General features: G+C 37.9%; 1 protein-coding gene across 1 annotated transcript in view; it reads right to left on the reverse strand.

The window, feature by feature from the left end:
- Nucleotides 1–17,985: 17,985 nt before the first annotated feature.
- LOC119546452 (S phase cyclin A-associated protein in the endoplasmic reticulum) overlaps nt 17,986–24,538 on the reverse strand; it is a 37,388-nt gene continuing 30,835 nt past the window's right edge. Inside the window, exons 7-11 of the mRNA XM_037852727.1 lie at nt 22,284–22,429; nt 22,080–22,172; nt 21,761–21,852; nt 18,873–19,199; nt 17,986–18,745 (exon numbers count right to left, since the gene is read on the reverse strand). Of these exons, the coding sequence (XP_037708655.1) occupies nt 18,617–18,745; nt 18,873–19,199; nt 21,761–21,852; nt 22,080–22,172; nt 22,284–22,429 (787 nt within the window). The 3' untranslated portion in view covers nt 17,986–18,616. The remainder of the gene's footprint in view (nt 18,746–18,872; nt 19,200–21,760; nt 21,853–22,079; nt 22,173–22,283; nt 22,430–24,538) is intronic.

Raw genomic sequence — 24,538 nt, forward strand, 5'->3', positions numbered from 1 at the left:
CTCCCTGCCGCATCCATTAGCCCGTCGTCTAAATATAGTGCACTGGAGGCCCCATGATAAATGCCGCACAGAGGGCGCCATGTGCCGCCACTAGTTCTCTGGGATCTGTTGCTGGATCCACGGGTCCAAGTTCCAGTCCGCGTCCCTGGCCTTTGGTTACCACAGATTTCCCATTTATTTCCTTCATCATTTTCATATTCGGTGTGTGTTTTTATAACAGGCGAAAGGAAAGGGTATACAACGGGTATATTAGATTATAAGGTATTAAAAACTATTGTTATGGCTACTATATGAAAATGCTGAAATTATCAACTCAGTATTGACTTTAACTTTACCCATTGTTTATAACAGGTGAAAAAAAGGGTATCCAACGGGTGTAATACATTATAAGATATTAAAAACTGCTGTTATAGTTCCTACATATATAAAGATGGTAAAATTATAAGCCCAGTATTAACTTAGATGTTTTAACTTTACCCATCTAACCAATTTTGAAATTAATAAGTACATATATTTTAAATCTTACTTGAAGACTATACAACATTAATATGATCTTTAAAATATTTTTGAAATATTTTTTAACCACAGTAACAACTAGTCTTCGATCTTCAAAAAACCCAAGTATTTTGGCATTTCTTAACACATCGTCACTGTCAGTTGGATAATTGTGTGCCATATGTTTTGTGAGGCACTTTCGCGGTTCGTTTGTCCCTCATCCCCAGGTACTTAGTACTTGGTGGAGTGATTTAGTCCGTCAGTCATTTAGTCAGTTTTCCCGAGTTCAGTCAGATGAGAGTCAGACTGATGCCAATCGATCGATCGGTGGGTCTAAGCCGCTGCAAATTGACTTCAAGCCGGCACCGATCAAGCCAATTTTGTGACCACGACTTTGTGGTAATATTCCCAAGTCATGATCCGCTGCGATCTCAACTGACTGACAGGCTGACTTCCATGACGCTGGCGTTTTTACCGCGGTATCCTCCCCCCTTTTAAGATTCGGAGATTGAGTTATCAAGATATTTCTGTAATGCCTTCAGTCTGAAGTCGGACTTTTGACACTGACACTGACGAGCGGCGCTGCATTTCCTGCCAACCCAAAAAAAACAGGTGACTCCAGTGGGTATTTGAGCCCCTTTCCCCCGCCCTTTCCACCTGGCCAAATGTAAATGTTGTTGACCGATGCGGGCGTCGCGAATTCATCAACTTCCCAGAGCTTGTCAAGCCACGAAACGGGCAATTAAAAAACAACACAAATACTTCGTCATTAACGATTTGTGTGTTGTATTAGGCTTCTTTTTGTTTTATGTTTTTTTACGATTGTCTCTTGTCTGTCGCGGCGAATATTTAACGAATTTTATGGTACTCTCGAATGCGCATTCCCGAAAAAAAATGTTTATTTATCATAAGACACAATCAAAGCAGTGAAATAAGGGAGTTAAGTAAGGTAGGATACTTAATTCTCTTATTATTCGAAGGCTTTTATATATCATATAATAATATATTTATATAATATATGGTTTCTTCACTTATATAAACAATAATATCACTGTAGATATATTGACAAAAAAGGTCAAAGCTTCTATACTGTGGTAAAAATTTTAAATTTATATTGATCTTGTCCTAAACTTTTTATATTCCCCACAAAATAATCATAACACCCCACAACCAGATAAGAGCATCTCCAGCTTGCGCAAGCAACCATCAAAAATTGAAGTAGCAATAAAAAATCTCGGCTATAATGTTAATGTTTTCATCAGGCTCGCTTTGTAGCGTTTCGAATTTCTGGTTTCGAATATATACATATTTTGTTTTTGCCAAGAGAAAGGTGTTTCCAAAGCAGTTCCTCCATGTGTTTTACAAGCGGAATAGATTTGGATAAAATCATGCCTAACTTGGAGTAACTTTGATTTATGCTAATAGAAACGCATAAACCGGTGGTTCGGTCGAAATCAAAATGAATGCAAAACGCTTTTGAGATTGTGAAGATTGGAAAAGGGTTAAGAAGTAGGCCTGCGAAGAGTTAAGAGGGTGGTGCGTAAGGGGGGTCTGTGCCATGTCAAACGGAAATCTTTGCACACAAATGCAAACTGCAGCGGTTGAGAGGTTGAATAGCGGGACACAATGGGGTAAACCTAATGGATTTCCGTTTCGACCAAAAGCCAAAGGCGGAAAACCATTGGCACTTGAGGAGACCAACATCTTCTAACCATCCTCATCAAGGGTGTTACATGGAAAAAAAATACGACGCAATGAAGTCTAAATAATTTTATATAATACAACTCGTGTCACTTTAGACTTATTCAAGTTTTAACTCTTAATGAACATATTATTAGTACTTGATCTTTCTAAATATTTTTAATTATCGTTTAGCTAATATATATTTCTTCGACATATTATGTATCACATTTTTCTTAGTGTACCCCTCCTTTTTGCCCTTTCCATTCTGTGCAACCAAGCGCTTGAATGACATTTGTAGGCCTCTCTGCTTTTTCCCTCTTGAGCAAGTGGAAAACACCTCTTTTTCCCTATTTTACTTCATTTTTAACTTATGCGAACCGCCCGAGGCTATGGCTAGCTGTTTTCCCGCCTCCATTGTTCTGCTTTTGATATTTATTTTTTGCTATTTTTCTCCTGGTTCTTTAAGCTGTAACTAGCACTGAAAGTCACCAGCATTTTACCTTCGGTCGGTTCTTCGCCCGGTACCCAGGTGTTGGTACCATGGCACCGTAACCCTTCGACAAACATTTGTGGTGACAGGGAACAAGTGTTGCAATAATTCAAAGCTGAGCTCGAAATGGTCGGAGTCAGAAAGTCCAAGAAGTAAGGGTTGTGGGGGTGTCTGTGAGACGTTGCATTGGGAACTGAAGATTTGCACATTAATTTGTTAAGTACCGCCGAATGTCTTTTAAGAACATTAAAGAAAGATGAAGATGATAAAGAAAAATGTAATTTAAAAGAATAATGTAAATATAAAATATATTTAAAAATAAAATATAATGTTTTATATTCTAACAGCTATAATAATGAATTATAAATATACAACTTGTTAATGGTAAATCCACAAACGTATTTTTAGCTTTGCTTTTTTTAAAAAGGGCATTTTAAATACCATATTTTTTAAATTTTGTACATTTCGTATAAATAAATCATTTTTAATGGCTTGCCCATTTGTCAATTCTTTAAGCCCCACAACGAACAACATTTTCCAAAATTTCCCCCTCTGGCCTTTTGTAAAATCTTTATTATGCATTTTTCGGTGAAATGTCTCTTGATGAATATTTTTGGGCAAATATTTTAATTTATATTTAATAGATTCAGCGTTGAAATTCGTGTTTCCAGCAATGGTACTCGATAGGATCGGGCGTAATGCCTTGTTGGTAGCTCATTAGCATAACAAACACTTTGGCGAGGACACTTTCCTCGTTGCTTGTTGTTGTTACGCTGAATTACAAATGTTATTTGCACAAAGGCGCAGAAATATTGCATAAATTCACTTTTATTACACGGCCAGAGAGGGTTACGTTTACACACACACACAAGCAGGTCCTTCTCTTACACACACAAACTCACATGCATAGCGTTGGTATTTATTGCGCGTCGACGCCATTTTGTTTGAACCTTTTGAAATATTTATGCGTTGAAATCAACACGCAACACACACAGAGTTGGTAAAAGGGTGAAAGGGGGGCTGGGGGGAGGGTGAAAGAGGGGAATATGGATCGAGGTCCAACAGCAACAACAACAAGTGTAAACCGGAGGTGCCCCCATCTCTCATACTAACCCCTTTATTCCACCAAACCAGGTTTTCATAGGGAATAAATCGGATCCTTACGAAAGGCAACTGAAGAAATCAAGATTTAAATAAAATATTTTTTATGGAACTGGGAAATAATTTATTAAAAAATGAAATACTTAATTAATATGCAACAATAATAATGTAATAATATAATAATAATAATAATAGTTAAATAAAAGTTTTTTTATGGAACTCGAAAATAATTTTATAAAAGTGAAATACTTAAATAATATACAACAATCATAATGATATGATATAATAATAAAAGTAATAAGCTATCATAAAAAATAAGATCACAAGATTTATTGAATTTTATTAGAGATTGTAAAATAGTTTACAAGCAAAATGTATATACCAAGGAAACACTTTCTTTCTTAGGAATAAAAGAAATAACAGAATATTGTTATAGAATCTTAACGAAATTATTAAAAATGTTGTAGTGATTGCTTAGTAACTCGATTGATTCACCATTATAATCATTTTTAAGAAAGTATAATAATGATATTTTCGAGATATTTAATATTAACATAGTATTATAATACCGCATGATATAGAATGGCGAAAAAGCTGAGCTGACAACTCAGCTGTGAACCAACAACGAACCACCGACATGTTGGTTATCGTTATCCTTTCGCTCCTTGACGTTGGCGCAGCAACGAGATATGCGCGTCGTACGGCGGGTCCTTTCGTCCTCTGTTGTGGTGGTGGCAGTACATCAGCCCCACCTGCCACCCCCTTTGCAACACCCATGGAATGTCCAATCCCTTCGCCTCGCCTGCCAGCGCTTTCGTTGTAATTACAATGCAGTTTAGGGTGCTGAAAGCTTTTGTGAAAATGTGCTTTATGAAATTATGATTATAGCTCAACAGCTGCACACACACAAAAACAAAAAGAAGCAGCCAGAGGGGAGGACTGGCATTTAAATGTGTGGCAGCTTGTGCAAATAATGAAAATGAAACAACACTTTGGCGCATTAAAAGCATTAAAAACAGTTTGCCATATAAATGTGTCTGCCCCCCGTTTGCCACCCCCCTTGGGGGAATGGTGCCCCTGTGCGTATACATAATGTGGACTCGAAACATACGCATACGCCGCATAGGCCGCGTCGTTTTTCTTCTGGCCTGGGGACAATGTCCATGGGCAGAAGCTAAGAGTTCAACGGAAAAGCTCTGCTTTCCTTTTCTTTTTTTTAGACAAGAATACTTTTTTATTTCTCCTCGGGGAATTAACAATGGAGAAACGATTGTGGTATGCAGCAAATACGAAATTAAGTACAGACTTTTGTGGCGAACATTTTAATAACTTGGAAAAGTACTTAAGCCAAACATTCATTAAAGCAGACACAATTTATAGAGTCATTTAAAGATTGGACGTCACTTTAATATCTTAGCTACATTTGACATTTTACCACAATTATTTTTAGAATTTTCTTACTGAATATTACTTAATATTTTTAGAAAATATTTTGCAATGTTAGTCCTTTCAGTGTAGATCCCCAAGTGTGAGGTTCATAAAACATTTCTCTAACCTCATATTTGTAGCTTTCTTGTTTTGCCATCATACCCGCACTCACATATGTATATTTTATTTTTCTGTATTTTTATTGTGGGCTTGACCTCACACTAAGCATCGTGCCGCAGAATACCCCTGCTGCCACGCCCCCCTCTGCCCACAGACGGGGCAAATTGCATTTTCAACACTTTTGTTTATGCAAAAAAAATATTTATGCATGAGTTTCAGTCCTTCGCATGGGAAACCCAACTCAAACCAACCGACCAACCCCCCCTTTTTTGGAGTGTGTGCTAAGGGGCTTTAAGCCCCACAACTCCCCCTCACCGCCGCCCATTTGCCACTGTATGCTGCTGCATAATGCAATGCAAACATGATTAATGCAAATGTTTTGCGTGGTGGGCGTGGCAAAAGAGGCACGAGGTGTTGCTTTACATTTGCATTTTGGCTTACGGGTTGGCAAGGATGCAGAGAAACCGCCAGGAGCCACCAGGAACCACCAGAAACCACCAGAAACCACCAGCCAACCGAACCACACTTAGTTGCTATCTAAGCAGCAAACGAAATTTCAGTTTTCCCCCAACTCTTCAGCATGTTTTATTTATATTTAGCTGCATTTTTTTTGTCGCATTTTTCATGCACTTTACGAGCTGGCCTATAACTTGCTAAATTTATGACAAATTGCAGAAGGCGCGATAAGAAAGTGAAAGGCTGCTCAAAAAGAGAAGAAGCCCGGTTTCGGTGTGAGGCATAGCTCAAATGACTTTATAGTCCTTCGGGTGACTCTGGAACCCGTTTCTCCGATGGATTCCCCCATGGCCATATCCCCATTCCCATTCAGCTCCACATCAAGATGGCGTCGCTTTCATTGCACACAAAAGTGTAAAATGTTTACGCTTCGCTAGGGCTTCCTTTAGCTCTTCCTTTTCCCTCACAACGAATCATTTGCTTCTGTTTGGGGCTCCTTTGGCCAGGATCGCTGGGTGAGTTGGCTTGGGTGAGTTGGCTGGGTTGGATAACTTGGCCTGAACCAAGATGCTCATTCGTGCGGAATGAACCGTTTTATGCTCTACTTTTTAAGGCAGAGCACATTGAATTTTCTGTAGAACTGATTTATTTTGTGATTTTTAATTTGATCTTGGTCTAAAAAATTAAATGTTTCAAATTATTTGTATGATTTCTTAGTAAATAAAATACCATTAATATTCTTCCACAAAAGGTAACCACCATATATAACTTAAAATAAATATGTTTAAAAATAAAAACATTCTGTTCGAAGAATAAAATAAATTTGTATAGATTTATTCCATCGTAGGTATATTTTATTTTTCGGTGTTAGAAACTGACAACAATTACAATAAATCGGAATTTATATTAAAATATGCTATTACATTTTAATTTTCTAAATTGTCTAAGTCTTGTTATTATTCCTATTGATGCAAATAATTTTTTTGCCTTTATGTTGTTAACTATAACCTTCTAAAAATGCTTCGAATTAGATAACTTTCTCCACTGTAAATCTTTTACTTTAGGAACGATGCTGATTAGATCCTTAACTTTTTCTTTTAAAACAGTTTATTTTTTTCCTCTAAAAGAGTATTTCAAAATCCAGATTTCCCTTTTTTCCATCATTTAGAACTTTCCCTGGAGCCTGGCCACGACATTCGGTTCTCACAGTTTTTCGCTCTCGAGCTGAGCTTTTCATTTGTCTGGCTATTGACTTTGTTTGCCATTGGCGTGTCTGGCGGTGCTTAAGCTGCAGCAAAGTGTCTGCCCGGGAAGACTCCAACTGAAAACAGTCCGTCGGATGGAACTGGATCTCGACTGGCGGTCGAAGGTGTCTCCACATATGGATTTTTGGGATGGCAAGTGCAACAAACAGCGAGTGCTGGTAAGTAAACGGCAGATTTGTTGCGTGTTCGCTTGCCCTTTGCGGGCTTTTCATCTCTCTGATTTTCTTTTTTCCCACACGCAGCCCCCAGCAGTATCTTTGGATTTTCCTCTTCCGGTTCGGAGTTTTAGCCCAGACAAAACGCTCAATTTCCTTATCTTGGCTGCAACAATTGAGAATTTTCTTTTGCCGTTTAAGTGGTTCGGCATTTGGACTGCTCAAGTGCTTAATTTATGGCGTAAAATATGGAAATCGGCGGGGAAAACACAAATGCCGACAATGAGACAACATTTTTCATCTCCCTCTGCGACAGTTGCCGTCTCTGTCGCTGGCGGTCTCCCCTTGAACTTGAACGGGAAACACTGGGGGAAAATAGGGGTTTGAAACTTAAAGAATCCAATGGAAATTCTACCAAATCCAAGAGAATCTTTAATATATTTAGAGGGATTTTTAAAGTGCTTTATCAGTTGGTATCTTCGTTATTTGAATTTAATAAAAATTTAAACTATATTATAATTTATGTAAATTAAAGATATATCAGTAATTTTGGAAGGTAAGAAAGTAGGTACATCATTAATTTTTGAAAGAAAAAGCATTTTAAAATACCTTTTAAGATCCTTTGGTTTCTGAATGTTAAACTTTTGGTCAGTGTAGATCATAGCAGTTCCCATTTGGAATGCTAGATCACCGCACACGCGGATTTTTATTGATTTCCATGTAGCTACAACTACGGCAACTATGGATATATGTTGTGTTAATGGAAGGGCGCGGCATGACAAACGGGACGGGGGCTACCGTAGCTAATGTTGCCGGTGTTTCAGTTGCTGTTGCCACTTCCACATCCACATCCACATCCACACGTCGCTAATGGAACCAAAACGATGACGTCTCCGTGTTCTGTTCTCCGCGGATGGAACTCCTCACCTTTCGCAGTGCGGAGACAACATCACCATTCTGGGGCGATCAGCCGCCTAATTTATGCCCCGAACGCCGCCCCTGCTCCTTTGAAGTTTCAATTATGCGCCTCATATGTCATTTTGTGCAAGCTGCCTCCGAAGTTGTTTCTGCTGCCCCGAGACGCTAAAAGCCGCGACATGTTAATTGTGCCGCTTGGCCCATAAACACGCCAACTTGATGATGGCGAGCGCCAGGCTCAGACCCAGACTCCTCATCCTCATCCACATCCTCATCCACCAAGTCCAAGAGACCGCCTCCTCGCTCTCCTCCATCGATTCCAATTCCTTCGCTGGCCATTGAAAATTTCTTGAATTCTCCACGGAGAGAAAAAACTAATGCCAAATTGGTAACCATTTGGTTGTATTCGATTAAAAAGTCGTATTCTTATTGCTATCAATGCAAAAATTATTAAAAAAGTTGAGTTGTCTTTAATAAAAATATTTACATACATATTTACAATCCTAAAAAATGTATATCGCTTTAAAATAGTATAAGTAGAATATATTTAATGTAAACCTTATATTTTAAATGTTAGGACTTTTCTAAACATTTAAAACAGAATACATTTTCACTTTTTAGTTTTATCCATTTGCCAAAATTTAAAAAAGGTTCATTACACATAGGTTTTTTCAAGTATGCACCTACTTAAATTATATTTTATTTTATTATTTAATGGTGAAGCCTCTTTATATATTAAACAAAATATTTTATTTCCTAATATATTTACTATCCTTACTATAAAATATATTTAAAATTAAATAATAATGAATATATATTTTTTACAGTACAGGCCAGTTTGTCGTTTGAGGCATTGCCAAAACCGGGCTTTATATCGTAGGCCATTGAGTCGGCAAGATTTGGTAGGGGGAGGGGGGTCCAGCATTAGAGAGACACAGACTGAAGACAAGGGGCAAACACTTGAGGGGCAAATCCATTTCGATTATCATGCTAAACGATTTGGTGGATATGCATATGTATCTACTTAACCCTGCTAAACCGAAATCCGAAATCCGTCGAATGCTGTGGGAGAAACTCGGCAGTGATGATTCTTGTCAGTCATAAACTGTAATGAAATCCATAAAAAAATAAACTTTGACGATAGATGTGGCAAACGGATGGACAGAAAATATGTGAAATTTTATGCTGAATGATTATGGTCTTTGTCCATTTGTCCTAATGTCTCACTCATTACACGATGTTTTACTACTTTTTTAAAAGCTTTTCATAATAAAAACTAAAATAAGGTGATAATCGTTTTCTATCAGGTTGATTTTTAAATGTATTTATTTTAATATCTTATATATATGTAGGTATATTTTTTTTGTAAGTATTTCAAGCCCTCTCTTGTAGAAACTGATTTTCCTAAAAGGCACATATCTTTTTGTTCATCTTTCAGCTTTTGATGTCCCCTTTGGCTAATCTCCAAACAAATGCAATTTTGTAATGACCAAAGTTTCGAGTTTGCTTTTGGTTATTAATTTTGTTTCGCTGGGGTCAAGTGTTCCACTGTGCAGGGATGTCAGGATGTCAGGATGTCCAGTTGTCCCAGAGTCCTGATGAGCCATTTAAGCCGCCGTTGGTCGTGTGTCCGGCATTTGAGTTGAGCTGTTACAGCGACGAGCAAAAAGGTGTGAAAATTAAACAGGCTGCGCTGCAGGATTACAAATTATGACACCCACGATGCCATCAAGGAAATGAGGGGGGGGAAGGGGGGTGGTGAGTGGGTGGTGGGCGGTGGGCGATGGGTGGCATGTGGAAAATGCTTGACCTGCGCTGGTCAACCGGTCAAGTGTCAAAAAGGGATTTGCATGCAGCAGAGGCAGCGGCAGCGGCAGGAACAGCGAGTGTAAAGCTTGTAATCGTGCCAAAAGGAGTGGCGAACTGGTCGGAAAATCGGGTGGAAAATGGGGGGTACAGGGGGTCCTGGTTTTGGTGGATTGGATTGGAGAAGCGTTGACAGCTCAGTTTTGGGTTTTGTCCGGCTTTTGTTCGGGGGCTTTACTTGAATCGCCTGGATTGGCTGACATTTGCTTTGAAATGCACCGCAGAAGAGTTGATTAAAGTGGCTTTGCTGGGTCGCCAAACCCAAACCTATGGCAACCCCCTCGCTGCCCACACGTATATTTTATTCATGCAATTGCAGTTGCACCACCCTTAACCCCTTTTCTCTTATTTGGCCCTTGCATTATGAATGAGCCAACGCTTTTTGCATTTTTAATGCCTTCATTCTTCTCGTTAATGTTGAAAATCACTTGCAAATTATTTTATGCCCATGTACCAAACAAATAGTTGCAAAAACGTAGGCAAAACATTCCGCCCATTCCCCAAAAAAAAAAACATTATAAAAGCAGAAAAAAAGCAAGTTAAACAAAGGTAGAGTCACACAACAAATGGGCAACCGTAAAAAAAAAGAAAAGGAATGAGTTGGAATATTGTGAAAACTGTGGGGCTGTTGTGGAAAATGAAGGGAAATAGGAAAGAGGATGCAACATTAAACCAACAAAGGAGAGTCTCCTCTTTCTATTTTTCCTTTAACTCCTCCCACACAAAATAAAACCAAGCGTGGCCAATAACAATGCAAAATGCAAATATGCAATAAAAGCAAATGGAAAAACAAAAACATTCCAGCCCAGAACCTGAAGCTAAAGCCCAAACAAAAAGTTTAAGAAAAACTTTGAGGACTATAAAGAAGGCTGTGTGATACTCTTTAAAAATATTAGACACTGATCAAAAGATATAAAATACGCGTATATGTATAAAAATACTTCCGTAATATAAGCAAAGAATTTTTTACTTATTAACATACAAATATTTTCTTTTTAAAGAAAATTATGATTAAATTTATGCTCAAAATATTATTACATTTGTTGTTAGATGACTTGATATTTAAAGCCCCTTTCAACTTTTAATGAAATCCATTACCAAAATATTTTCTTTTATATAAAAATTGGAATTTCAAATTGTATCTCAGTTTTTAAAGGCACGTTTAAAATAGTGAAATACCAATTCAAATTCCAAATGCGTTGCCTTGGCTGTGGTGGCAAAACAACAGGAATAACAATAACAATGGCCAACAGCGGTGGCAACAATGGATGATGGCCGGCAGTGTAAAAGCCAAGTTTAATCAAAATACGGCATGGTCTAGTGGACAAAGCAGTGGTTGCCTTTGCACTGGCATGTGGCATGCAGAATGGGCGGTTGTGGGCGTATCCTGGGGGCGTGGCACTGTGTTTTTCCAACAAGGACACTGGGCAGAGATTTTTATTTTTAATTTTTTATAAACACGCAAAAATGCTGGACACAGTTTGCGGTGCAACAAAGGATCAGTCGGAATACAATGCATATCCATGTATATCTCTCATACATCCGAATCCCTCTATCTATCTCTTTCATTTGGGGCACAGAGAGAAAAACTTTGTTTAAACAAAATTGATGTATTATCTTTTAGTTTTTTATATGAATTGTCATCTACATTTTTAAAAATATTTTTAATGTTTTAAAACTAACATTTTAATAAGATTTGAAAAGTAGACCTTACCCAACTCAAAAATTTTTCTCCGTATTACAGTTGCATTACCCATTCCACTGCTCAACTCTTTCCTCCTTTTCTGGTCAGCATATGGAATGTGGGATTTACTTTTATTACTATCAGTATATCCGCACTATCGCAATACGAACTCTGCACCCATTTAACCACCCCAAAACTACACCTTCGAATCGCCCATGGGTCATATCGTGCCTTTTACCCATAAAATTAAATCAAAATCATATTGTGCTGACACTGAACATGATAACTAATTGACAGACTTGTCGTCCTCATTTCGCTGCCTCGATTTCGAGTGTTCTAGAGCAGATTCCTGGTTTATTGATGGAGTTGTTTTCATTGTGGAAATACGGTTTGGGGGAGTTTTTCCACCCGATAAGCTTTTCCGATTACCAAAAGCTGACTGGACATGACCAGAGGCAAGCAATTGCCAATCTGCGTAACAATGCAAACAAAATAGTTGAATCATGTCAACTGACAATTATGGGAAACTGCTTTTTTGTGAAGTCAGTATGATTGAGGAGAATAAGGAATTACTGAACGATGGGATCTGTGTGGTTAAAGGTTTAAATTAGTAAATATTGCTATGAAAGTACTGCAGGTAGTCATTGTAAGTTGTCAGCCTATTTATTTATTTAAATTTGTTGATGAGTTTGAAAAAACATTTAATTGGTAATCAATAACAGCCATCACTTTAACCTGAGTTTATAACCCAGGACCATTTGGAACTTTGACATTTATTACATGTTATACTATTTATTCGTTGGTCAACTTTAAGCTATTTAAGTCTCCATTGAAATATTTAAGTTAAGTATAACCATCCTTTATCTGGATAATCGAAATTCTTTTGGTTGCTCTCTTTTTTTATTATTTGTTTTCAGTTCAAGTAATAAAATGAATAATATTGGTGGGATAAAAGAAGCGAATCAACGAAGAATAACTTCCAGCAAATGCAAATAACGCAAAAGTTGGGCGGAAAGGGGGCTGTGGTCTGCCCCCAGAAGTGTGGGCGTGGCATGCTACCGCCACTGCATGGCTTTCGATGATTAAATGCAAACACGCAAATATGACGAACGACGACTGAATGACTGACAGTCGGACTGACTGTCTATATCCCCCGCATTTGTTTTCGAGTGTGCGTCTGTTTGCCGACTGCCAACTGTCTTCAAATATGTAAAAATACGTATGTGGGCAAGGAGAATGGGAATAAATAAAAGTTGGCATTAATAATTTATGCAATATTGTACAATGTACATATCCGAACGCATATCTGCATGAGAGACCGAAAATATTTCCGAGATAGCAGATGATGAAAATTGAATGCCTTACAACATCCAGCGTTCTTTTTGCCCCATCTCCACCATCAGGATATGGCATTAAGAATAAAAACCAACTCTGCTCCGCTCTTCAGGCAATTTGAAATTTCAACAAAATGCTGTCAACGCTTTTGCCTCGAGCAGACACCACTAAAAAAGGAAATAAAACAAAATGTTATAGCCCTAATAAAAATTGTGTCTTTTTCTCATTCATGTTTAAAGGATAAAAAGTACAAAAACTGCAAGTTATAGTTTTAATATAGGGGAAACCAAAAGGTCTCTAGCTTATGATAATACTTTTTCACCATACTCTTTTTTAAAATAGTCTATCCTATTGTCAAGTTTGTAAAATATATAATATATAGGATAATAATATGATATTCTATAAGCTATTTTTCTTTTTTAATTCAATTGCTTATTAATGATAACCTTTTATTTCGTTCCACTTATTTGACCCTCAATATTTTCCCAGTTATTTAACCGGTAATCGTATCTTTACCTATCTTATCGAGTGCGCCCCACAACATATGCTATATATTCCAGAACGATATGAAGCGAGTGCGGGTAAAACGCGTTTAATTAACCACTTACATGGTTTTAATTTATCTCCCTGCCGCATTCGACCGAAAAAAAAAAGAATTTCCATTAAAAAAAACAGCACGAAAGTGCTTTGATAAAGATTTAGCTACAACAAATTGGTGTTATCTTCTGTGGCGGCCTTATCGAGACAGCAGGAGATACCTAGGCCACATGGCAGTGATTTATGCCCAGAAAACTGTCATGATTTTTCCCTCGGGTCCCCAGTTTTCCCCAGCCCCCCAAACTAGTTTTTCGAGTGTGGCATTTTGGCATCAAACAAACATTTTCGCTGTTCATTTGTCGAGACGAGTTTTATTTATGCATATTTAATATTTATCAATATGAACTGTGCCCGTTACATATATAGATATCTGTGTATTATAGTCGGGGGACTGAGCTTCCTTCTCTATGGTTCTGTTTCGGTTCTCGGCCCTGTCTCTGCCTGGTTATTAAAACAAAAGAGAGTGGCAAAATTTATAGCCGTATTATTTGTTATTTATTTAAGCTATAAATATGCATATGAAATGAACGAATGCTAGCAGCAGGTTTTTTACCATACCCTACGGAGGGTTATGATGGACTCATTATGAAAAAGTTTAAAGTTGAGGAACCCAAAAAAATAAAATCTTGCTTTTTCTTTAAAAAATTATATATTCACCAATGACATTTTTATTTTAGTTTTGAAGATAGTGGGATATGTTTATTTTTAAGCTGTAAGTTCAGAACCCCTACGAAGTAACTTAGCAGGTAAGTCACAATAATACTTATAACCTAGACGGGGGTTAAGCCGTATAATTACCCTAACACTATACTTTTTCGAGGTATTTTTATCTTCGGTTTTATCACACTTTGGGTATTGGAGGTTTTTTCGGTGGGTCTCCATTTGCTGCCCTCCCTTTCGCACAGGCTCTATCTCTTTCTGGCCCTGACTGCCACTGGTTTTTCTGTTATGTTATTTATGTGGTCATAAATTTGCAGCTGAAAGCAAAGCTCCGAGAAAATGGTTCGGGGACAAATAGTTGCACAAACACAGTTCCTGTTCAACGTGTGTGGATAGTCACAGTTGAACACAGGAAAAAAGAGGTCAATATTTCTGTTAGCTTACTGCAAATATATATAATATGTTCTCGATCCTATTATATATAAACAAAAATTAAATTTCTATGAAAAGGGACTTACATTTTAATAAATTTTAATGAAGGTACAACAAAATGTTTACTGTGTATTCCTAAGCCTTGACGCTTCGCTGCCTTTGAGGGCACAATTCAGTTGAGTTGAGTTTATTCGAGTTGAGTTATACGTGCAAATGAGCATCGGTAAAGCCGCTTAAGGACATTGTCAATGGACGGGACTTGGCAACAGGAGCTTAGGCCACTGCGCTCCGCTGATTTTGAATGGGAAAGGCTGTTCCGTTCCTGCCCCTCCTTCGAATATCCTGCATGTGTTACATAATTTACCGTTGCTGCAAACATTTCCGCTGAATTTGAGGCGATCACGCAACGAAGTCCAGGATATTTCTTTATAATCAGCTGGGTGTCATCATAAGGTCATCACGCAATACCATTGTTGTTCACATCATTTGTCCGCTTAGTCCGAGTTATAAAGAGTCGGAAAGTCAACCCCCCACGCGCTGTTCTTTGTGTCCTGCGCTTCCGGATCCTGAGTTCTTATCGGACACCATGCATCGTGCATAATGTGCACGGGGCACGTCAGGATTCTAGAATCTACATGACCAAATTCCCAACCCAGCCTGCACAGAACACAAATTCCTGTGAATTTATTTTTTAAGACCGTTTCGTACACTTCTTGTTAAAATGATATTTTAAACAGAAATGTATAGGCAAATGATTATATTAAAGTCTAAGGTCAGAGGCCTTTTTTAATTAATATCTAGTTCAAAATGTCTAGGTAAACCAATAGAATATTTTTTCGCTGTGCAAAGGAAGCAATTTGAATGAGGAGAGAAAATAAAGCAGCGACCGTTGGCTAGCGGTGGTAAACAAATTAGGACCGTATCCTGACCGGAAGTCCAGGCGCAACAAAAATAAAAAATACTGAAACAAAACAGACACAAGATACCAGAAAAATGGACAATCAGGATGAACAACTTTCCCTTTTTTCGGATATCCTTTTTATTCCCTTACGTATACGGGTATACAATCATTTTTAGACAAGGAAAATCAAATTTGTATCCTTAAATATTATATTTCTTCTAGGTATTGATTTAAAAAGATTATGTTTTCTTAATTCTCTAGAGTTAATGATAAGATAAGACTTAGTTATGGGAAAAATTTATTGGGGAATTAAAAAAATACAAAAAAATGTTGGATAAAAATATAGTTAAATTTTAAAAAATCGATGTAAAATTTTCTTTTTCTAAGGGTATTTTATGGGTTTGTAATTCTTTCGAATTTTCTTGTTTTTAGTCCATCTTCTTTGGTGTTCCTTTGGTCAACATATTTTGTGTGGTCGTCGGAAATTTGTTTGTCCTGGCCGCGCCTGTAAATCAGTTGGCCTGCTGCGCCTCTTTAAGTTGCAATTAACTTTTTGGCTGCTTAAAGCTGAGACCAGAGCGAAAAGCACCCTCCCCGAAAGTAACCCCCATTCCATTCCGATCCTTATGAGGCCACTGCACGCAACACTGGCGCGCACACTTTTTCATTTTAATTGCCCCTGACTATGCTAAACTAATCTACACAAAACGCAGCTCCCTTGGGGGTGACTCCTATACCATTTCAATACTACAGTCAGTCGGTCATAATTTTGATTGAGAAGGTGAAATTGGTATTTTGTGATATATTGACATTGCGGCTCAACGAAGTCGTCTGCTTAGTCACTTGCAGCAATTAGTGGAGTGGACAGTTGGACAGTGGGAGTTGTGGCATCTACATAGCAATTATGACTTTTTATGGATAGTGGATGGATGGTTGGATGGATTGATGGCTGGCTGGAAGGGTTGATTGACGCACTTTCATTTGCGGCAAGTTCACCCACTCCATATCCGTATCCAGCCCTTCTGCTACTGTAACTGCCCCCCACTCACACGAATATATTCTATTCTTTGTGCCCAAGCACTTGGCTTCTGCTAACACCAATTTGTTCATTGCTTTTCCGGGCTTCAAATTAAAAACGATGTTTGACAAAAAAGAGGAAAATAAAAAAAAGCCAAAAAGGAGACATATTGAACTAGGGATGATATTTATGAGCACAAAGAATACCGTGTAATTGGATGAAACATAAATCTATAAGATTTATTAAGACCTGTAGGTACTGAAATTTCTTTATAAAGACGAGTTCAATTGATACATCCCAATCTACGTTTATTTTAGAAAAAACAGCATAGCTTTTTAAAGGCCTATTAAGACTTTTAAGCAAGGTTTATTGTTTTTTATCAAGCAAAAGCAATGTATTATATATTAAAAATCTTAATAATTTTAAAATTTTTAAAACGTTTCCACTAGAATTACTGTCTTCAACCTCTATTTTCAAAAAGTCCAACATACTTTCCACTCGAAAACAATGATATTCCAGGATATGCGCTGCATATTGTCCCCATTTGATTGTGAAACTGTTCAGTGCTGTCGCATTTTATTTCAAGTTGAGTGACTTCAATCTGTCGCCAGAGAGAAAGAGTCTTGAGGCCTTTTATTATTATTATGCTTGTTGTCGTTGTTCGAGTTCTTTCAATTTGGCAAAATAAAAAAAAGAGGCAAGGGTCTGGCCAGGGGTTGTGCATATGGCAGCATTAAAAAACCCACACGTACAATGTCCAAAGAAATTAGATGTCGTCGCTTGCCGCTGCTTTTCTCTGCTTTTTTTTTGCTTCCACCGTGTGACATACATAATTCCGGGCTAGGTGCAACAACGAGGACAATCGAGACAATGGCCAGCCCAACACATCCTCCTGCCCCCGGATACTTGCCACGCCCCCCGATTCAGTCAGCAGGACAAAGGGACATTGCGCGATGTCTCAGCGTTGCCGACACTGATGAGTTTTGCCTTTGTTTCGTTAAAAAAAAACCCCATACGCCCCCCTCTGGACCACGCCCACAAATGATTAAGGCACATTATTTTTGTCGTTTTTAATTTGTTGTTTTTTTTGGGGATGAGAGAAAGAAATTGCCAGGTCTCCGTTTCTTTGTCTGCAGCACTTCAAACGTAACAGGAAAATTCTGATCTGCCTGGCTACAGGAAATTATAAAAAATTAAATGTTCTTTACTTGAATTTGAAAACGCCTAAGGTAGATTATACAATATTATCAACGTCCTAAATATTTTTTTTGGCAATAATCAGTCTAAGCCAATTTTATTTGGTTCTTCACTGGCTAAAAAAAAAGTTTATACGAAGTAACCCCGATTTAAAACTAAAATAGTTACGAATCAAATATATTTTTTAATGGTTCAATTCTTTATTTTATTTGCTTTAATGTAATTATAATGTTTCTGCACAAAACGTTCATGTCTATAAAAAATACACTAGGTAGTAATATTATTATATTTTTGCTTTTCTTCCCATTTTTGTGTGTGAGTGTGATGGTTGTTAATATGTATTTTCATCTGCTCAATAAGCATTATTTGATTCGATAACTGAGAATTTGCAGTGTTTTATGGGTGAGTTTGATTCAAGCGTTAAATTAAAGTTAATACTTTGCATTAAACATAAACTACAATGAATATAGATATTATGTATAAAGATATAGAATCTATGCGAGTTCGACTTGTTGTGAATGTGTTTTAGCGAATGTGTGATAGTGAGTGAGATGACGTGAGTGTTTAGTAAACTAGTTTAAGTTAACGTTTAAGAATATATAAATTATATTAAAAATATTTTGTGTGTAAATTCTGCTGTCGATTTCCATTTATCCTGTTGTTCATCTCATTGCGAATGTTTCGAGTTGTGTATTTTTGCTCTTTGCTTCAGTTTTTTTTTTAATTTTCTTTGAAAATAATATCACTTTGAGAGTTGAGACTTCAAGCTGAAGTATCCATCTATAGGATATATATTTATATTTATAGCTACAGCCTTAAGACAGAGTTTTGTTCTGTGGATTACTGCTACTACCGGGGCTGATTTTGTCTTTGGTGCGACTATGTATCAGTTTAATGATGCTGTTTCTTTGGGCCACCTCCGATTTGCTGTACTCATCTATAAACTGTAAGGAGATTTTAAAGATACTTTAGAAAATGAAGAGACTACAAGAAAGGCGGCAGAGTTATGTTATGTTAATCAGTGAGCAGTTAATTAAAATACTTTATTTCAGTTATCGACTATACACTTACCGCCAAATCGAAGTCCTTGCAAAGAAGCTCCCTAGCAGGAGCATTGCCAAAGGAAACCGTGACCAGGAAGGGATAAATCACAGGATTAAACTGGGTCGGCAGCTTGGCCAGGTTCTTAAAGATCACGGCAAACTGTTCCGATATCAGCAGGTCCTGATGCCTCCGATTGTTGACACAGAAAAAGGCCAGCGAGGCGATAAGGTCAATCAGCATGGGGGTGCTCTCGCTGTTCTTCACCCACTGGGTATTTGTCACACTAAGGTTCAGGATGAGCCTCATCACATCCAACAGCTTCAACGACAAAGGACCCTCCACAGTCAGGGTCTCCTGAAAATACAAAAAAAAAAAACAAGAGTGAACACATTTAATTGGCAACACACAACAATGGAAAAATAACCGAAACCGAAATCACTGAGCAAATGTTTTAATTAAGTCAAAGCAAATATCAAAGAGTGCCACTTGTTTAGGGCAGGAAATGAAGGGCCGGCACGTCCTGCGTCCCGATTGTTTATATTCCTGCCTATATATATATCTGCGTGTTATTTGCATAAGGGACTCGCTGAACGAACCGGAGAGCGCTTCTAATTTGTTTGCCCTGGCAGGCCAAAACCCGAAACTCGATTCAACAACTGAAACTGGCAACTTGTTCGAGGACGAGGACGAGTAAGAGTAAGAGTACTGGTACGAGCACTAAGCAAATATTTAGCCAAACAATTGACATGCCTGGCTGGCTAGAACAACGCCCCCTCACTTTTCCGACCCTGGCAGGATATGAGCGAGCGGCAAGGATTTTCCAGCCGGAAACGAATAAAGAAAAAAAAAAAGTATAGCAACGAGAACGATTGAAATTGCGTGGGCCTCGGGATTGGCTTGGGTTAAACTTGAAAATTTCATTTTACAAAGTCAATATTTGCGCAAAAACAAGCGCTGCGCCTCTGCGAGCGACTCTCGAAAATTGAGTTTGCTGATTAAAACCGAATCAAATTATTTGCCCGAAACGGAGCAACCGCCCCTCGCCCCAAAAAAAAGTTGAGCGTTGTTGATGATGAGCAACCGAAACCCTTATCTATTTTTGTGGTAATTTAAAACAAATAGCTCTAATCCCAGTGCAATTCGGGGTTGGAGCTTTCGGCAGCGGCAAAGTTTGTCTAGCAAATTAGTTTGTCAAGTGCGTAGACTTGCCTGCCAGCCTGCATCTGTTAAATATTGACACGTGCAACAGACGCACACTCGAAAACTTCGATAGCCGGATAGAGATACACAGGAAATTAAAACGCAGCTGCCACTCCTTGCAAAAAAAAACAACCAAAATTAGCCTTTTTTGGTTGAAGAGTCAAAGGTAAAATATATTCAAGTATTTTTAACTCGTTGTATTTCAAATACTAGGCTTATAAATGTATTTTAGTTGGGATAGCCATTAATTTTAAAGACTTTTAAGGATTGGCGGACATAGAACATTATTCCCTTTTAGATTTCTTAATTTACCTATCAAAAACAATACTTTCTAGTGCATTCAAAGGGATCCAGAGGTGCATATCCGATAAGCTGAGCCTCAGTTAGATTCACGGATTGCAGCACTTCGATATTCTGTTTCATTGGCGCGGTTTTTGGCTGCCAACCGAACTTAACTCATCTCATCTCCAGTCGGATCGTTTCGCTACGTTTGGCATAAATATTTTAGGACACGCCAAGACGACGACTGCCGACATTTGCCCCAAGTAAAGTGTCAAAATATTTGCGTATGCCACCCAACCTCTATTTTATCCTGAACCCATGACCCCCACACCCCAATGCAATCATACCATTTTGCTGATTTTCTCCTCTGAAATTTCGCAGGTACACGAGTACAGAGCGAAATGTCATCGCGGTTCAATGGCGTTTGCCTCATGTTGTGTTTGTCATTTGGCGCTGTGTTGTCTGTTAAGCAAATGTCACTCTGCCCTGACTCTATGCATTTTCCCTCAAACCAGAGAGATCACTCCGCCGGAAAATCCCACCCCACAAAATACACAATTCTCGGGGCTGTCATGACATTTGGCAATATGCAAATCACTCTGTCGAAATTCACTCGCAGATTGCAAGCCGCAGCAATTGCAAAGTTTTAAACGTCTCCACTAACTTTTCCTCGATGTTTTTCCTCATGCTCTTTCTGTTATTGTTGTTGTTGCCGATTTTCTCAATTTTCGCCAGGCGATTTCACGTTCGACAAAGTTTAGAAGAGCAAAGCAAAGAAAAGCCAAACGCATACACACACACCACCAGGAAAAACAAGAGCCCCATCGACGGGAAAAAATAAAACAGAAGCGAAAAAATTCTAATGAAATTTTCTCTAGTCTTGGCTGCTGGAGCACAAAAAACCCAAGAAACATTGGATAGAAAATTATTAAGAAATGTTATTAAAAAAAAATCGCAAAACAAATTTTAATAACCTGAAAGGCTTACTCAGTAAAAGTTTAGAAATGGTTAACCCAATGAGATATTATAAGCTTTTTATAAATAATAAATGAACAAATGAATTTACATTTTTGATTAATTGCTTAAATTTTAAGTCCCTAGGCAAATCTTGATTGATTGATTTGTACTATCAGACATTCGAATTCTTTGAATCCAAATTATTTAAACCAATATATTAGATGGCTTTAGATTTGTTAAGGCAAAATCTAAGAACTGATTTGTAATCTTAGTCATTCAAATACTTTGAAACAAATATTTAAGATGACTTAAGATTGCTTATTTTTATTATTTATCCAAAAACTCTAACCACTGTGCCATCGTATTGGGTTTAAGGGCTGACTGACTTTTTGATTTGTTTAAACGGCGACGCACGACGTTCGACGTTTGTCGTTGGAACTCCTGAGAATCCCCCTCCCGCGGAAGGGCAAACTCACCTGGAAAGTGTTCACATCCAGCGAGCCCAGGGACACGTAAAGATGAAAAGTCGATGCCGCCAAGGCAGTCGTGCGCGGTGGAATGCATTCACCTGCAAAAACAGAACAAGGAATAAAAAAAAAGAGTCAGAAAACATGAAAGAAAAGCGGATGAGCAGCGATAGCGGATATTCCCTCATAAAACATTAGAGGCTTACGGAAAAATCAAAACTAATTTCCGCCTTTGCGAGGAGATCACGTTGCGTGGGTTGCTCGTAAAGTGCATTGAAATCTAATTAGCACCTCAACTGCTACTGTTTTTGGCTCAGTTAAAACTCACCCATTGGCATAACGCTGCCGTAGAGCATCGATACGGTTCCAAAGAGCTCTGTGGACTTGGCAGCGCCCAGCAAACGTGTCGGATCGGCAGGACCTGTCGATGGTGTATAGAGAAACGAATTAACAACGATCCTCTGGTTTATTTACCCTCAACCAGGTGTGACTTCTGCTGCGAAACAGGAGCCGGCCAATACTCATGACTCACCTGGCTGGCAAACATCAATGAAACGGGACAGGAAGCCCAAGGTGGTCAGCAGACCCAGCATTACACTCTGGTTGCCTTCGACGGACTCCCGCACCTTCTGAATGCGTCGCGAAAGGATCTCGACCAGGCCCGTAATCACAGCCAAGCTGAAAATAAAACAAATATTCAAAAATATATCATTATAACATTGCAATTATTTACTAAACGATTATATATCTAAATGTTCTATTGAATTAATCTGATTTCTAAAAATATTCAGATATGTACCATTAGAACATTTCAATTATTAACTTAACGACTATATATGTTAAGGTAGAATCAGTCAGCTTTCTAAAAATATTCAGAAATGTATCATTAAAACATTTTAATTATTAACCTAACGACTATATATCTAAAGGTTCTATTGAATAAATCTGCTTGCTAAAAATATAACAAGTATTCAGATATATACCATTAAACCATTTTAATTATTAAGTTATCTATTGAATTAATCTGGTTTTTAAAAATATTCAGAAATGTAACATTAAAACATTTCAATTATTAACTTAACGACTATATATCTCAAGGTTCTATTGAATTAATCTCCTTGCTGAACGAGAATTAACTGAAGGATCGCTGTCTCCCGTACAATTGTAATGCCTTAAATCGATCCCTTTCTATTCAACCTCAATCATTCGGCCATTTTCTTATTGTTTGCCCCGTGGTTTCCCGTGTCCATATGTTGCTAGTTCTGTTGGTCTATCCCCTCGGCACTTTCTACCCTATTCAACTAGCTACCTTTTGGACTACCAGGACATTCCACACTTGTTAATCGCCCGGAGCGTTCGAAGACACGGGGTGAAATCACGGTTGCCCGACAGAATAGAACCCGACCATGTGTCATATCATTTGAAAGCGATTTAAATTCATACTCCCCACTCGCAAACAACAAGTTATCCCCGTCGGAGAAACCCCTCTTCATCCCGAGTAATCAACGGGCAAATGACATTTCATTTGCTCTTGTTGCAAGGTGTTACCATTCACATATCGAGAGGGGAAAGGGAGGCAGGGAGGCAGGGCAGGGAAGCTGACTAGTGTGTCCTGTTTAACCTCCGAGTGAACATTAACATGTCCTTGCTCTGGCCGCTGATGCTGTGGCCCGTTGTCATTGTCAGCGCAAATCTGTTTTGATTTTAATCCAGCTTATGCGATCCCGAAATGCCGCAATGCATGCCCATGGTCCTGCAGGACCTCTGTTACCTCCTGCTTCCGTGCACCTCCCTCCAGTACCTCCCTTTTGTCCCTTCATCCTGTACATTGTTGTTCAGCGAACTGTGCTTGCTGCTTATTGACGATACACTACAAAAATAATTGCTGTTGAATGTGAGTCTAAAAATTGGCATATATTTTTGCTTTAATCTACATGTAGACGCGAAAAAAAATGTAAAATAAGCAGAATTGTAAACCTTAAATTTAAAACTGCAAGTAACAGTTATGAGATATAAAAAATCGCATGCCTAAAAGTGATCTACCAATATGTAGTACTGAGATTTTTATTATTACGGAATACTACCAAAATATTGATAAACGCGGTTTGGTATTTAATATATCATATGCTAAGTTTTTACCCAAAAATCAAAAGTGCTTTTTTAGGTTTTTTATATTCTACATGATTTAAAAACCTTTGATTTTGATTTTTGATCATTCTAATGGATTTTGTATTCATTAAATAAGAGGTTTTCCAGATTGGTAAGAAACAAATTAAAGAATATCTAAATATAAGCAAACCTCTTAAACTGTTATTTTTGTTAAAAAAAAATTACAATATCTTTTATAATACATATCTTAACTAGTTTGTTAACCTTTTTTCAAATCCTTAGAAAAGGAAAATTTTTAATAACTACGAATATTATTTAAAGTGTTCTTAAATCCGCTGCTTTTGCTGCTTCATGCTGCCGATTATGTGCCTTAAGTGCCGAAATCATTGCACACAAATGCCCAAATTACAAGCGCCCGTGAAAAGGACATTTTCCAATCCACAAAGGAAAGAGAACAATTTTTGTTTCTTCTATATATTAAAAAAAGAAGGACATTTTTCAGTCAGCCAAGGGGTTGGAATTTTTTCTTGGCAATTGCAACTATTTTGTTTATTAAACAAGAGAGACAGAGCTTGAGTTAAGTAGCGTGTGCATTTGACACTTGTTAAAATATTTGCGCCTGTCCCGCACACACACACTTAAACACACACACACACAAGGGAGGTCCTTGATGATTAA

Source organism: Drosophila subpulchrella, chromosome 2L (genome assembly GCF_014743375.2).
Source record: "Drosophila subpulchrella strain 33 F10 #4 breed RU33 chromosome 2L, RU_Dsub_v1.1 Primary Assembly, whole genome shotgun sequence".
NCBI lineage: Eukaryota > Metazoa > Arthropoda > Insecta > Diptera > Drosophilidae > Drosophila > Drosophila subpulchrella.